Source organism: Penicillium oxalicum, chromosome I, assembly GCF_001723175.1.
Source record: "Penicillium oxalicum strain HP7-1 chromosome I, whole genome shotgun sequence".
Taxonomy (NCBI): Eukaryota; Fungi; Ascomycota; class Eurotiomycetes; order Eurotiales; family Aspergillaceae; genus Penicillium; species Penicillium oxalicum.
In genome coordinates this window covers 3607811-3619415 of record NC_064650.1, presented here as the reverse complement: position 1 = coordinate 3619415, position 11605 = coordinate 3607811, and the positions used below count along the sequence as shown (strand labels likewise).

General features: G+C 52.9%; 3 protein-coding genes across 3 annotated transcripts; 2 read left to right on the top strand and 1 right to left on the bottom strand.

The window, feature by feature from the left end:
• Positions 1 to 527: 527 nt before the first annotated feature.
• On the top strand, positions 528 to 1519 carry POX_a01179 (uncharacterized protein; the record flags this gene model as incomplete). Its single annotated transcript, XM_050110109.1, has 2 exons — positions 528 to 1421; positions 1493 to 1519. The coding sequence occupies 2 exons, from the start codon at positions 528 to 530 to the stop codon at positions 1517 to 1519; spliced, it is 921 nt and encodes a 306-aa protein (XP_049973877.1).
• Positions 1520 to 2053: 534 nt separating this feature from the next.
• Positions 2054 to 7826, bottom strand: POX_a01178 (uncharacterized protein; the record flags this gene model as incomplete). Its single annotated transcript, XM_050110108.1, has 5 exons — positions 2054 to 2250; positions 2340 to 6567; positions 6642 to 7276; positions 7373 to 7449; positions 7528 to 7826. 5 exons carry the CDS (start codon positions 7824 to 7826, stop codon positions 2054 to 2056), a joined length of 5436 nt encoding a protein of 1811 aa, XP_049973876.1.
• Positions 7827 to 8472: 646 nt separating this feature from the next.
• Positions 8473 to 10716, top strand: POX_a01177 (uncharacterized protein; the record flags this gene model as incomplete). Its single annotated transcript, XM_050110107.1, has 3 exons — positions 8473 to 8701; positions 8926 to 9282; positions 10631 to 10716. 3 exons carry the CDS (start codon positions 8473 to 8475, stop codon positions 10714 to 10716), a joined length of 672 nt encoding a protein of 223 aa, XP_049973875.1.
• Between the last annotated feature and the right edge of the window lie 889 nt (positions 10717 to 11605).

Below are 11605 nucleotides of genomic sequence, written 5' to 3'. Positions count from 1 at the left end.
TCGCCGAAAGTCGGCTCTTGAAGCCCCACCGGCAAAGAACCGGACTCGAAAAAACGAGTCCACGATGAAAAAAGAGGGAAAAAAATGGATACCCGTTTGCAAAAGTGCCGAATGATCTCATCGGTACAAAGGGGCAGACCAAAATGCCAAGTTGAAGATTTATTTTTGGGTGGACAATTCGTAAAATTCTGTCCTCCTAATATCCGCTCACTGGGAACCCATTGTTCTCTATCGACTAGTTGCTTCTCTGCTACCAAATTAATTATATCAGCATATCCAAAACCTTAATAACTTGATCGGCAAACGGTCATAAGCACCGTCTATCAGGTCGATCATTTTCCTTTGCCCTTGCACGTGGTGGAAACTTTTTCCCGGTACATTCGTGTATCGGCGGGCTTGTCGGTCAGTTCAACGGGTTGATTATTTATATTCGCATATGACGAACCATTGACACTAGATTCTTTTGACTAGATTTACTCCTTCACTTTTCTTTCGGCGAGGCTTCCATATTCCAGCGAATGATCAACATGTCCAACTACCCACAGATCACAAGGACGCTTATGCGCGCCTCGACACCGCGATCGCTCAGACCTGCGCTCATACCAGCAGTGTCAATCGCCCGACTTCATCAGCAGGGACCTTCACGCTCTGCCGTGGTTCATGAACAAGCACTGCCCCAAAGTCAGGCCACAGGACCGCCACCTCCTCCTCCAGTCGACGGAGCACCATTCTATACATCGTCCCAGTCAACGCAGTCGCAAAAGCAAGCACCCAATCATCCCGAAAACACTACCAGCCTCGACGCTCTCATTTCTCAAATGCCTCTCGTTCAATCACTCCGCCAATCGCGCAGGCTATACAAAGAATCACGTCCTCATCTCGCAATCCCTCCAGCAATTCGTCAACACCATTTCGTCGGAGGTAGTCTGGCAGGAAACGGAAAGCTTGCAATGGCGCCGTACATGTGGACTTCGTCCCAAAAGTCCGAGTTGGAAGCCGGGAAGAAGACCGCGCGCACAAGCAGCGTCGTGTCAGTCTTCCATATCGGTCGTGATTTGTGCGGTCATCCGGGCTTTGTCCATGGCGGTTTACTCTCCGTCTTGTTCGACGAGGTCTTTGCGCGGTGTGTCTCGGCAGCTTTCCCGAGTGGATTGGGTATGACTGCCAATCTGAATGTGGATTTCCGCAAACCAGCTCTGCCTGATCGGTTGTATGTTTTGCGCGCCCAAACGACGAAAGTCGATGGGCGGAAGGCCTGGGTTGAAGGTCGAATGACCTATGTGCCCTTGTCTTTGTCTGCGCCGCTTGATGAGAAGAGCTTCGATCACCTGCAGGACGGAGACTTGCTGAGTGAGGATCATGAGGGTGCTGTGATGGTGTCAGAAGCCAGCGCCTTGTTCGTGGAGCCGAAATTTGCTGATGTAAGTGTTTCTCATCAAGTCTGCATTCCTGAGGTTGTTGCGTATGTGCTAATGTTGAGTCCAACTGGCAGTCAATGGTGTCAGTCTATCGAACTTGATGCTCTACCTGCTATGGAAACCATCCATGCTATACTGTCAAAATATACCCACCTCGGATCCATAGAATCAAAAAGTGAATACATACCTAGCTTTCCACTGGAAAACCCATCGCATGCCGCTTGATGATAAAAAAGCTTTCATTACTATCTAATAGCAGTTTTATGCAAGAGACGTAGTAATAGAACGAGAGACCCCCTCCCGCGACGCCGTCCGTCCTATTGTGACCTATAAAAGGGAGGCGCTGAAAAAAAAGCAGCAGCCCTCCCAGGAAAAGAAAGAGAAAAAAAAACACATTTGAGAATGGGGAATTGAAGTTCAAAACAAATGGCATACGTCGCATCATGAAAGGATCCCTATTTCTTGCCGAGAAGAGTGTGGAAAAGAGGAAACAACAGAGCAAGATTATACCCATGGGGAATCAGCACAGCCGGGCACAATCGTTGGAATGGATTTGAGGGATGCGATACACAACAGGATACGTAACCCGAGTGCAGTGCAAAGTGCAAAGTGTTGGCAGTTGAAGACCACCAGGCTTATGAAAGGTGAAACGCACCCTGTCCCTCCTTGATGGCAACTGATAGTCGCTGCTTGAGAACCTCCAGTGTGCTATAGTCAGGCAATTTAAGATAGTTCACGCACGTCATCACACTTGGCAGGTAGTCATCGGGAGTGTACGGGGGTTCACTCGGACGGCAGACGACAGTGAAAATGGGCGTGAGACTTTTGAAGCCTGTTGGTGATGCATTAGCCAACACCCAACCAGTAGGGGAGAGCAGAAAAAAAAGAGAAAGAAATGAAGAGACAGATAAAGTTACATACCACCGATGGGGAGTTTGGGACTTCCCGTCACGAACTGTAGGAAATCACGGCGCTCTTGCGAGTCCAAGTCGCACATTGTTTGCAGCAAATTGCGTACACTCCTGCTGTCCATGTTGAAACCGTGGTCGGCCTTGATCGAGTCCATCAGAGTTTCGATGGACCAGTCTTCTTCCGCCTGTCCAAAAAGCATGACCAGCTCATTAGGGGTGAATGCACGTAAGGCTGAGTATGGGAAAACCTGGGAGAAACCAGCCCGGAAAGCATCCACTTGGCGCTGCACACCGCGACCAAGTGTCATGTCGATCACGTTCTCCACGTACTGGTCCACGTTCTCGATCGTAAGTGCGACATTGGACCCGTCTGGAACGAGTTCAATGCTGGGATAACCGGGCAAGGTGAAATCCAGGCTCAAATCCTCGACTCGCACTCCGTCGATCTGGATGTTGTTCATTGCCTGAGCTTTTTGGCTTGCAGACATGGTTTTGTCATTGCAAATGACTTCTTTGGCTGTGACAAACTGTTTCAGCATCAGGAGAGACTTGGCAAGATCCTCGTCCACGCATTTGACCGTTCCCAGCGAAGGCGCAACGGAGGAGAGGGTGTCGGCGATACGGAAGAATGCAGGATTGAAAGAAATGTCGATGATCCGCGAATCAAGCATCGAGCGTGCGACGAACTTGCCAAGAACCTTGAAAATGCCGAGTTGTTTTTTGCCATACTCTTGAGAGGCCTGTTCTTCACTCATGGGAGCGGGGAACAGTCCACGTTTACCAAACGCGAAGTCCGCAGTGGGGCTGGTCTCAGTCTCCCGCCAAATCTTGAGCTTCTTTCTTGAAAATTCCTTTGAGACAGTAGAGTAGAACTCCAGCGTGGGACCTAGGCCAGTTCCAACCTCTTCAAAATATTCCACTTCAAGTACACTTGGCGAGGATCCGTAGAGTTCCATGACCTTCATCGCGGAGTCCAAGATACGGGAACGCGAGATCCGAACCTTTTGTCGCTGGAGACGACCCAGGAACGGACGATCATCGCGGCGTAGATCGCGACGGCTATCCTCGGCATTGTGAGAGCTGTGCCATCTCATCATAGCGCGAGAGTAGCCAAAGGCTGTAGACTGGAGGAAGAGGTGGCGCGTCTCGAAGGGGAATAAGAATGAGAACAAACGGGCCAGGTCCTCGCTCCAACTGGGAAGGCAGCTACTTGCGACAATCAAAGGTTCCTCTAGTTGCCGGTTCATTTTGGCTGTGAGTTTTGTATTAATGAATTGTGAGAGCGGCTCGGGTTTGATAGCGACATGGTCTCGCATGTCCATCAAAATATCGTCGATCGTGGCGTTCATTTCGTGAAGGACACGGAGGAGGCACAAGATTGACGCGGTGACACTGTCTTTATTGAGTGACGTAGGCATTTCGATGTTCTCGCCCTCTGAGGATGTGCCCTTGCCACTAGCGGAGAGAGTCGAAGGTTCAGACGCAGGCGGGCCTGGTACACGACGGAAAGTGACCGTGTGAATTGCGGACCACACGTTCTTGTTGTTGGACTCATCAGTGTGCTCGCGATTGTGGTGAACGGCACGGTAGACGGTGGTGTCACTGGCGACTGGTTCTCCGTCCACGAAGAACTCGATGTGCCAGTCTTGAGGAACGGAGGCCATTGCTGCAGCGTACGAGGTAAATGGGCGACCTGCAGTAGCAATGGTCCCATGGCCAGATGTGGGGGGTGAAACTGCATCGGCGGCGGACGGTGCGGACTTGGCAGTTGAGGAGGAATGACCTGGAGTTCCAACTTGGGTGCCGTCTTCTTTCCGAGCCGTTACCTTGCCCGAGGATCCGACCTCAAGATTGACAGCCGTAGGGTCCGCGGCGATTTCATCTTCTAGCTCTTCTTCAAGGTCGTCGACGATAGCATTGAGTTCTCCATCCTCATCGTCTTGATTCACGTCCTCGTCCTCGCCATCACTTAATTGGTGCTCGTCGGCGCACTCCAAGGGCTCGTCATTATGCTCGGCGCCTTCTCCCAGGAAAGGCATGCGCCGACGTCTGTGATGGTCATCAGATTCGTGTTCTTGATGGTGAGTCTTTGAGTCATGTGATTTCCCACTTGTGGGCGCAGGTCGAGCCGGAAGGCTTCCACTGGGAGGCCTGGGCGCATTTGATGATGCCAGTTGATCCCGAACGTGGGCCGCTTGAGCAAGTTGAGACAAGATCGCGTCGCGGGTCCGTGACTGACGAGGACGATCCGACATGGCAATACGTGGTTGGAGGAAGTCATCCAGTGCCTTGAAGGTGGCAATAGCGTGAATGGAAACCATGATGTTGTTGTAAGGGCGGGGAACGTCGGAGCCCTCCTCCGCAAGCAACTTAAGACGAAGCTGTTTCCCAAGCATGTACGCGGCATTACTGCGCGTATTTTCCAGCGAATTGTGACTGACCGTGATTACCTCGAAATGCTCAGTCCTACTGAGCAAGTCCTGTAACTTTCTAATCAGTACGCTGAATGGAGTAGTCGCTGTTGTCTGGCTCTGGGCCTTTTCAGAGATCAACGTGCCCATGAAGGCCTGGAGAAAATCTGCCCTCGCACATCGAACGGAGGTGGATGATTTGGGGTCGGCAAGAACCTCCAGGAGGACCTCAATAATGCCAGAGTTCAGCAGCTCTGAACTTGTGATACTTTGCAATGCATCTCCGTCAAAGTAGGCAGCAAGCTTCTTGAAACAACCGAGACCGCTGGCCTCGTTCTGGCTGAGGAAATATGAGTCTCGAACCTCAGTTGCCAGCATCCGCATCTCGTTCAAGGTCTCCTCGGCCTCAGCACGCAGGGCCGCACCTTTGCCCGTTTCATGCGCTTCAAGGAAGGCCCGAGCATCGCGAATGACGAGATCGTCAAGCATCGCGTCGGCCTTTGCGGCAGAATGGTGATCACCGGTTGAAGAGCTCTCGGAATCCGAGCCATCCTCATTGTCTTCTTGGTCATCCTCCTCTTCGTCCTCTTCGTCCTCGTCCTCGTCAAATTCATCGCCGTCATCACCAACATCGTCGCCCTTCTTGACCTCTGGAGAACCACTGGACGTGATACCTAGGCGTTTCGAATTACCCGGCGAAGCTGTCTGTTCATTCACGGATCGGGCGTTCTCAGGATCATTTGAGAAGGGTGCTTGTGCAATCTTGACGATCTCGGAGATGACGCCCTCCCTGTGAAATTGATGTTGATAGACATGCTCTAGACGCCGGACCAGGAGTTCGGCACATCGCAAAGCAAGGGTGACGAGGGATGCATGGTCTTTCTGAGATAGGATGGAGGCCAGGAATGACGAGTATGGGACCGTACGTAGGGCATCCTCAATCAATGGAGGCTCCAAAATGTGGAGTAGCTTTAAGTGCGCCATCAGGACCTTTTGGCGGACATGCAGGTTCACAGTACTGGAATAAGCGTCGGTCAACGTTGGGAAAAGGATAGTGGCAAAGCGCTTCAGCTCGGGCTTGCAGTTGTCCAGCAAAGCCCGTCGCTGTTCCGCAGCACCTTTGGAAGCAGACGACTTGAAGCCCATAGACATGCTGTTGTCAAAGTACGACTTTAGTAAGCTATCAGTTTGAAAGACCTCTCGCTGAGGAATACTAGGTAGCAGTTCGCAGATGACATTTAAGGTTTCAAAGACCTGTTCGCGTGGCCGATGGATCAATGCTTGCATCACCAACACACTATCCATCTTGACACCCGTGCTGTCCACGTCTTGTGGCGGGGATATTCCGGTCAAGATCTGATAAAGAGTGTCCACGACATCCATTTTCAAAAGCTCAATCGACAATCGTGGGCTGGCTTTAGATACGATTGCCAGGACTCGAAGAAATTGGGTGTGGATGTGGGGTCCAATCAGGTTAGTAGTACCCGGGAGTAAGAGGCGAAGGATGGCTTTCAGCATGTCCGGGCCGACCAGTTCCTCCAAGTTGGCGGGCCGATACTTGAAGCTCTCCACAATGCGAGAGACACAAAGGCAACCCTGTTCAACGACCTTGGGATCGTTACTGGAAAGGACATTCAGCAGAGTTCCCATCACATCGCGGACGACTGGAAAAGAGTCATGAGAGAGGCTGCGGCAGCAGTTCGCCGCGGTTGTGACAGCGGTTCGCTGTGTGCTGGTGGGGAAGAAGTCGAGATAAGTCAAGCACGCCGTGAGACCACCTTCTCGCACGATCGAAGCGGGGAAGTCGACGGAAATCTTCGCCAGGGTCTAGATTGAGCTTGATGGTCAACATTCTGGCGCAAGGAATGATACGGGAGAATTCCAAACAAGATAAAACCTACGCTGAGGGCCTGTTCAGCCAGATCGATAAATTGGATATCCAACAATTTCTGGCAAAGGATCGGGACAGCTCCTCCATAGACCACGTTGGCGACCGAGCCCCGCAACGCCTCCATCAAATTGGCAAGACAGCGGCAGGCAAGAAGCATGATTTCAGGATTCTCCTCGCCGTACTGGTCGGGTTGCATCAAGGTGACGAGTTCTTTAACGTAAGGATCTGGAGAAAATTGTCCCGAGAGATTATCCTCGTTGGAGACGAGCAGGAGATCCGAAAGCTCTTGTAGAGCGATCAATTGCACGGAGGGATCATCCTTCGCCCTCAAATTACTGAGAATGTCTCGAAGGCGGCCAGACATGCCGGACATGATGCCACTCAATGCGCGAAGAGTACTCTGCAGACCCATGGGTCCGCGACCTCCGAAGATGCTGCTGGAGAAAGGATCCAACTCCTCGTCCTCAAATGCCGAATGGGTTGTGTCGTCGTTGCTATCACCCGTCGGTGTGTCTTCAACTTCTTCCTCCACATCTTCCTCCTCAAGATCATCCTCCGCATCTCGCATGATTGTATCAGTGTCTGTCCGGATGGCCGCTTTCCTAGACCTTCGCGGGCCAGGAGGTGGAGTAGCGGCGAAGTGATCTGGGCAGTGAGCGAAGGTTAGCAAAGAAGGAAACCGGCTTCATTAGAGACGAACTGCAAAGAAGAAAGAAAACGCAAGCGTAAACCCTGGCTTACCATTCCGGTTCGACTTCCGCCTCGATGAAGCTGGCGAACCACTGGATTTTGACTCCTCCGTGGGCCGAGATGATGGTCTGGTGGGGACGAAAATGTCAGCACTCTATACCTGAGATTACATCCCTCATGCTTCATAGAAAGGAACGATGACATACCCCGGCTGTGACATGGTGGCACGACCACGCGTGGCGGCAGATCGACGAGACGCAGGGGCAGCGGGGCCAGCAGATGCTGCCGAGTTGGACGCCGTGATCTTTTGTCTTTTCGAACGGCGGGGAGACGATGGGGCTGATGGGGTGTTCTGAGTGTCTGGATGCCGGTCTCGGCGATTGGGGACTTTGCGTTTTCGGGAAGAGACCGAGCCAGCGGCGTGCGTCGAGGCTGAACCGGAGTCGGCGCCTGGAGGAGGATCTGCGGCAAGTCTCGTGGAGGATCGAGTTGTTCTGGGAGACATGAGAATCAATGATCTGAAATTGGAAAATGCGTGTACGGATCAGATGGGGAGGGAGCCCTCGAGTCCCACGCGGAGTATCGAGAAGATCAGCTCGTCAAGGTGATGCTCGGGACCAGGGAGTAAACGTGAGGAGACAGGGTGCCGAGGCGCCGTCTTGAGACGCTCTTGGGTGTGGAGAAGAGGCAAGAAGGAGTTCCCGTGGTCACAATCGCGATGCTCAAAGCGGAGTGGGGGTTGACTCTCGAGACATTGATCGATTCCCAGGGTCCGCGAAGTCTTTCAAGGCGACGCGTCCGGGGGAGGAGAGAAGGAGAGGCGGGGGGAGGGGAGAATAAACAGAATTGGCAAAAGTGCAAAGACGACGGCGATCGTGGCTTGGGTGCAGAAAGCGAGGAGGAAAGTAAGCGGATTAGCTACCTCAGAGTGGAAGAGGCGGGAGAAGCTCCTGCGGGGGAAACGGAATTATCCTCGAGAGGGTCCTGACGGTTGACGGAGGGCCTTTGCCTGGCCATAAGTGCCGGATCGGGAGGGTTTCACTTCAGGTGGACGTCAACAAGAATTCCGCCATTCGTGCACCGCGCTCGCGATGGAAGGGAAAGACGGCGTGGCTGATGATGAGTGATGGATGAAGGATGAGGGGGGGGAAATGGCCAAGGTCGGGCTGGGTTGGGGCGAGACGGTCAAGTGGGTTCGAATGGGGGCGGTCACTGGTGGTGACCCGTGGGGCGGGTATTCCGTTGCTCACAGGGCTCCGTCACGGGGAAATCGAGATCGAGAGCAGCAGGACGCCTGGAGACGAGGAGCAATTCCAAACCAGTATATCTCCATCCACGTCAAGGCACAGGCCACAGTGTCACGATGCGAGGCCGGGCCAAGTTGGTACCGAGTGAGGTGAAGGTAGAAGAGGGAAAAAGAAAAAGGAGAGCCGATAGGTGCCCGTTCAGCGCCGTTGATAAGATGCGGGTGGAGGATTCCAGGTGACGACTGACGGGTTCGGAGGTGGAACCGGCAGGGCGGCAAAGCTTCCAGTGCAACCGTCTGGAGTTTGAAGACGGAAGGGAGGAAATGGAACCTAATCGATCCAAAGATCTCTGACCAGATCAAAGAAGGGGTGTGTACAGACAACATCTGTTGAGACAAACACTACCTGGGTTGCAAATAAAACAATCGTGTGGGCTGGCTGATGACACGCGTACTGAAATTGATCAATCGAATCTCAGCCTCGTCCGTGTGACCGGTCTTCTCGTCGTTTTGCATGAGGAGATTGGCATCACGCCTGCAGTGGGTGCCTCGAGGCAGCGACTCAGCAATTGTGCACAGACAGGTCGACTGGTGTCCATGTTTGGTCTCAACATTGAAATCACAGGAAATGCAATCCTCTTGCAGTGTACGGGAGAGGTCTTCTTTGGCCTACAGTCTCTGCCCCATCCAGCTGCTGAACCTCAGACCTTGAGCCGTACGCGCATGTAGGCTGAACCTTTTCTATACGTGGAATTCTACCGCACTCTAGACATACGTATATTCAAAGAGAGAGAGGGGGAAAGACGGGATGGGATCCTGTCTCCGAGGGGCTTGTAGTCTTTGGAACTGGCTCTGCGTCCGGAATGGCGCAAATAGAGCAGGGCGTAGGCTTCAACGATCGATCCAAGCGCGGTCCACCAAATCGGGCGTATCTAGAATGAATGGTTTGCGACGGAGATCCTATGTGATAGATTCGTAGGTAGCACTCTCTACAGGCGGTCCCTACTGTACCTCCGAGTCTCCTTATAAGTGTGAAAAGTGTGTGCGCGCGATCCGTACACACTCGCACTGCCCACAACCTAGAAAGCCCGGTACTGAGGTGGTCGCACTGAGTCCCTTCAGAAACATGGGCAGCATCTCGCAACACTCATACCAAGCCCCTGATCCGGCGGTATTAGTTGAGATACGTGTAGATGTCGTGTCCCTTTCTGTGCGGATCGAGCCACTGGAATCAGTGAAATCCAAAGAAGCGACATTCAGAAAATGCTGCGGATGACGGGCTTTGATCATGAGTGCCGGAGACCTCGAATGTACAGTACACGGCGGCTCCCCGGTGGCACTGGACTAGAGGACGAGACAGATGTAAAGCTGCCGACTCTGCCGAGTGCTTGCCGATACGGCTTCTCGACGTTCCTCGGATAAAGGTCGTGGATCCTCAATTATTGACTACAGCTTAGATGTAGCACCGAGTATGACAGGGATCCACTTGGTCGCCATTAGACCGCAAATCATCATGTCATTATTCCACATTCGGAATCTTCTTCAGCCTGTGATTCAACCCGCTACTGGAACAATCATGTGACCGTTCATTCTATTTTGGAATTTTATCCGATCAAAGCTGAACGGTCGGCAGATCAGCCGATCACTCCGCGTTTTGGGATCCTGCGCTGGAAGTGCTCGCCCAAGTCACACAAAATGTTCCAGCGTGAGGCGTGTTGCAAGTTCAGGTCAAAGGTGCTGGACCGTTAAGGAACTGAACCTGGGCTTGATGATGCGCATCACTGGCACCTATTGCTGTTTGGGGAGGCTGAGGTTGGTTTCTTGTTCGGGCGCAATACTCGACTAGACGCCATCATTGACATCTGGTCTGAAAGCCGTCTTCCAGGTTGAAGAGGACGATTTCTCCATGTAGTGACAAAGGACCGTGAATCTGCGACGGGGCTGCGATTTTTCATCTCTCTGGCATTCCCAGGGAGCGTCCCCACTGCGTCATGCACTCTACAACCAACCGAACCGGATCTCCTGGGGACAGGGCTGGGCGCTGCTGATGATGGTGGCAGCAGTGGGCAAAACATCAGTTCGCCGGGAGAAGAGTGATGTACTCGGAAATGTGTACAACTCGGCCATCACGGCCATCACGGCTACCTAGCCAGCTGGTCACATGAATCCGAGTCGGTGATGGATTCGAACCTCGACGCCACTCAGGGACGATGACCCCCCCTTTAAAGCCATGCGATTCCCGTCACTATGGCGCCTCCTTCTGAGGATTATTGATTGGCGGACCGCGTGGCCGCGCCAGATGGTCTCGGATTGGTCCAGTGGGCGTGGGCCGTAGGGTGTCAAACAAGGAAGCGTTCATGTTTTCCATCCAAGATTCAAGACCCCTCGACGGTCGACAAACCCCCCCGTTCCCGAACTGTCGGGTCTCGCCCGCGCTGGGCTGAGGGATTATTATTAAGGGAATCAATCCCTCCATGGTGGCCGACACAATGACGAGGTTGTCAAAAATTGAGATCGCGTCTCGGCCCTCGTGACCTGGGAACAAGTTTGTCCATAATCTCGATCGCGATTCTTGGGTCTCCCCCAGAGCCTAATCCTTTGGTGACTCCATCACTCGACGTGACTGCCTTTTCATACTAGGGCTTGCTGATCCGCATTAAAATCCGCCCAAGCCTTCTCTGGGCGGAAAGGCCGAAACAGTAAATCATCCAATCTTGATCTAGACCACCATCCCCGTCCCACTTGCCGCTCGCAGAAATCCGCATGGATCACGACTGTAGAGCAGTCCACATTATTAGTATCCCGCTGGCGAGCCTGCCCCGCGATTACTCTATTGGCAGGGTACCACCACCGTTCTTTCGCAACAAAACTTGAACAAACAACGAGTCCCTCCGCCTGTCCGCCGATCAACGCCCTTCGGCAGGAAAGGTTGCCACTCTCTTCCTTCGGCGACTGAACCCAGGCCACTTTCGCGGCGTGGCTCAGTGAGCGACCGCTTCTTCTACATCATCGCAACTGCATAAAGCATCGCTCGAGAT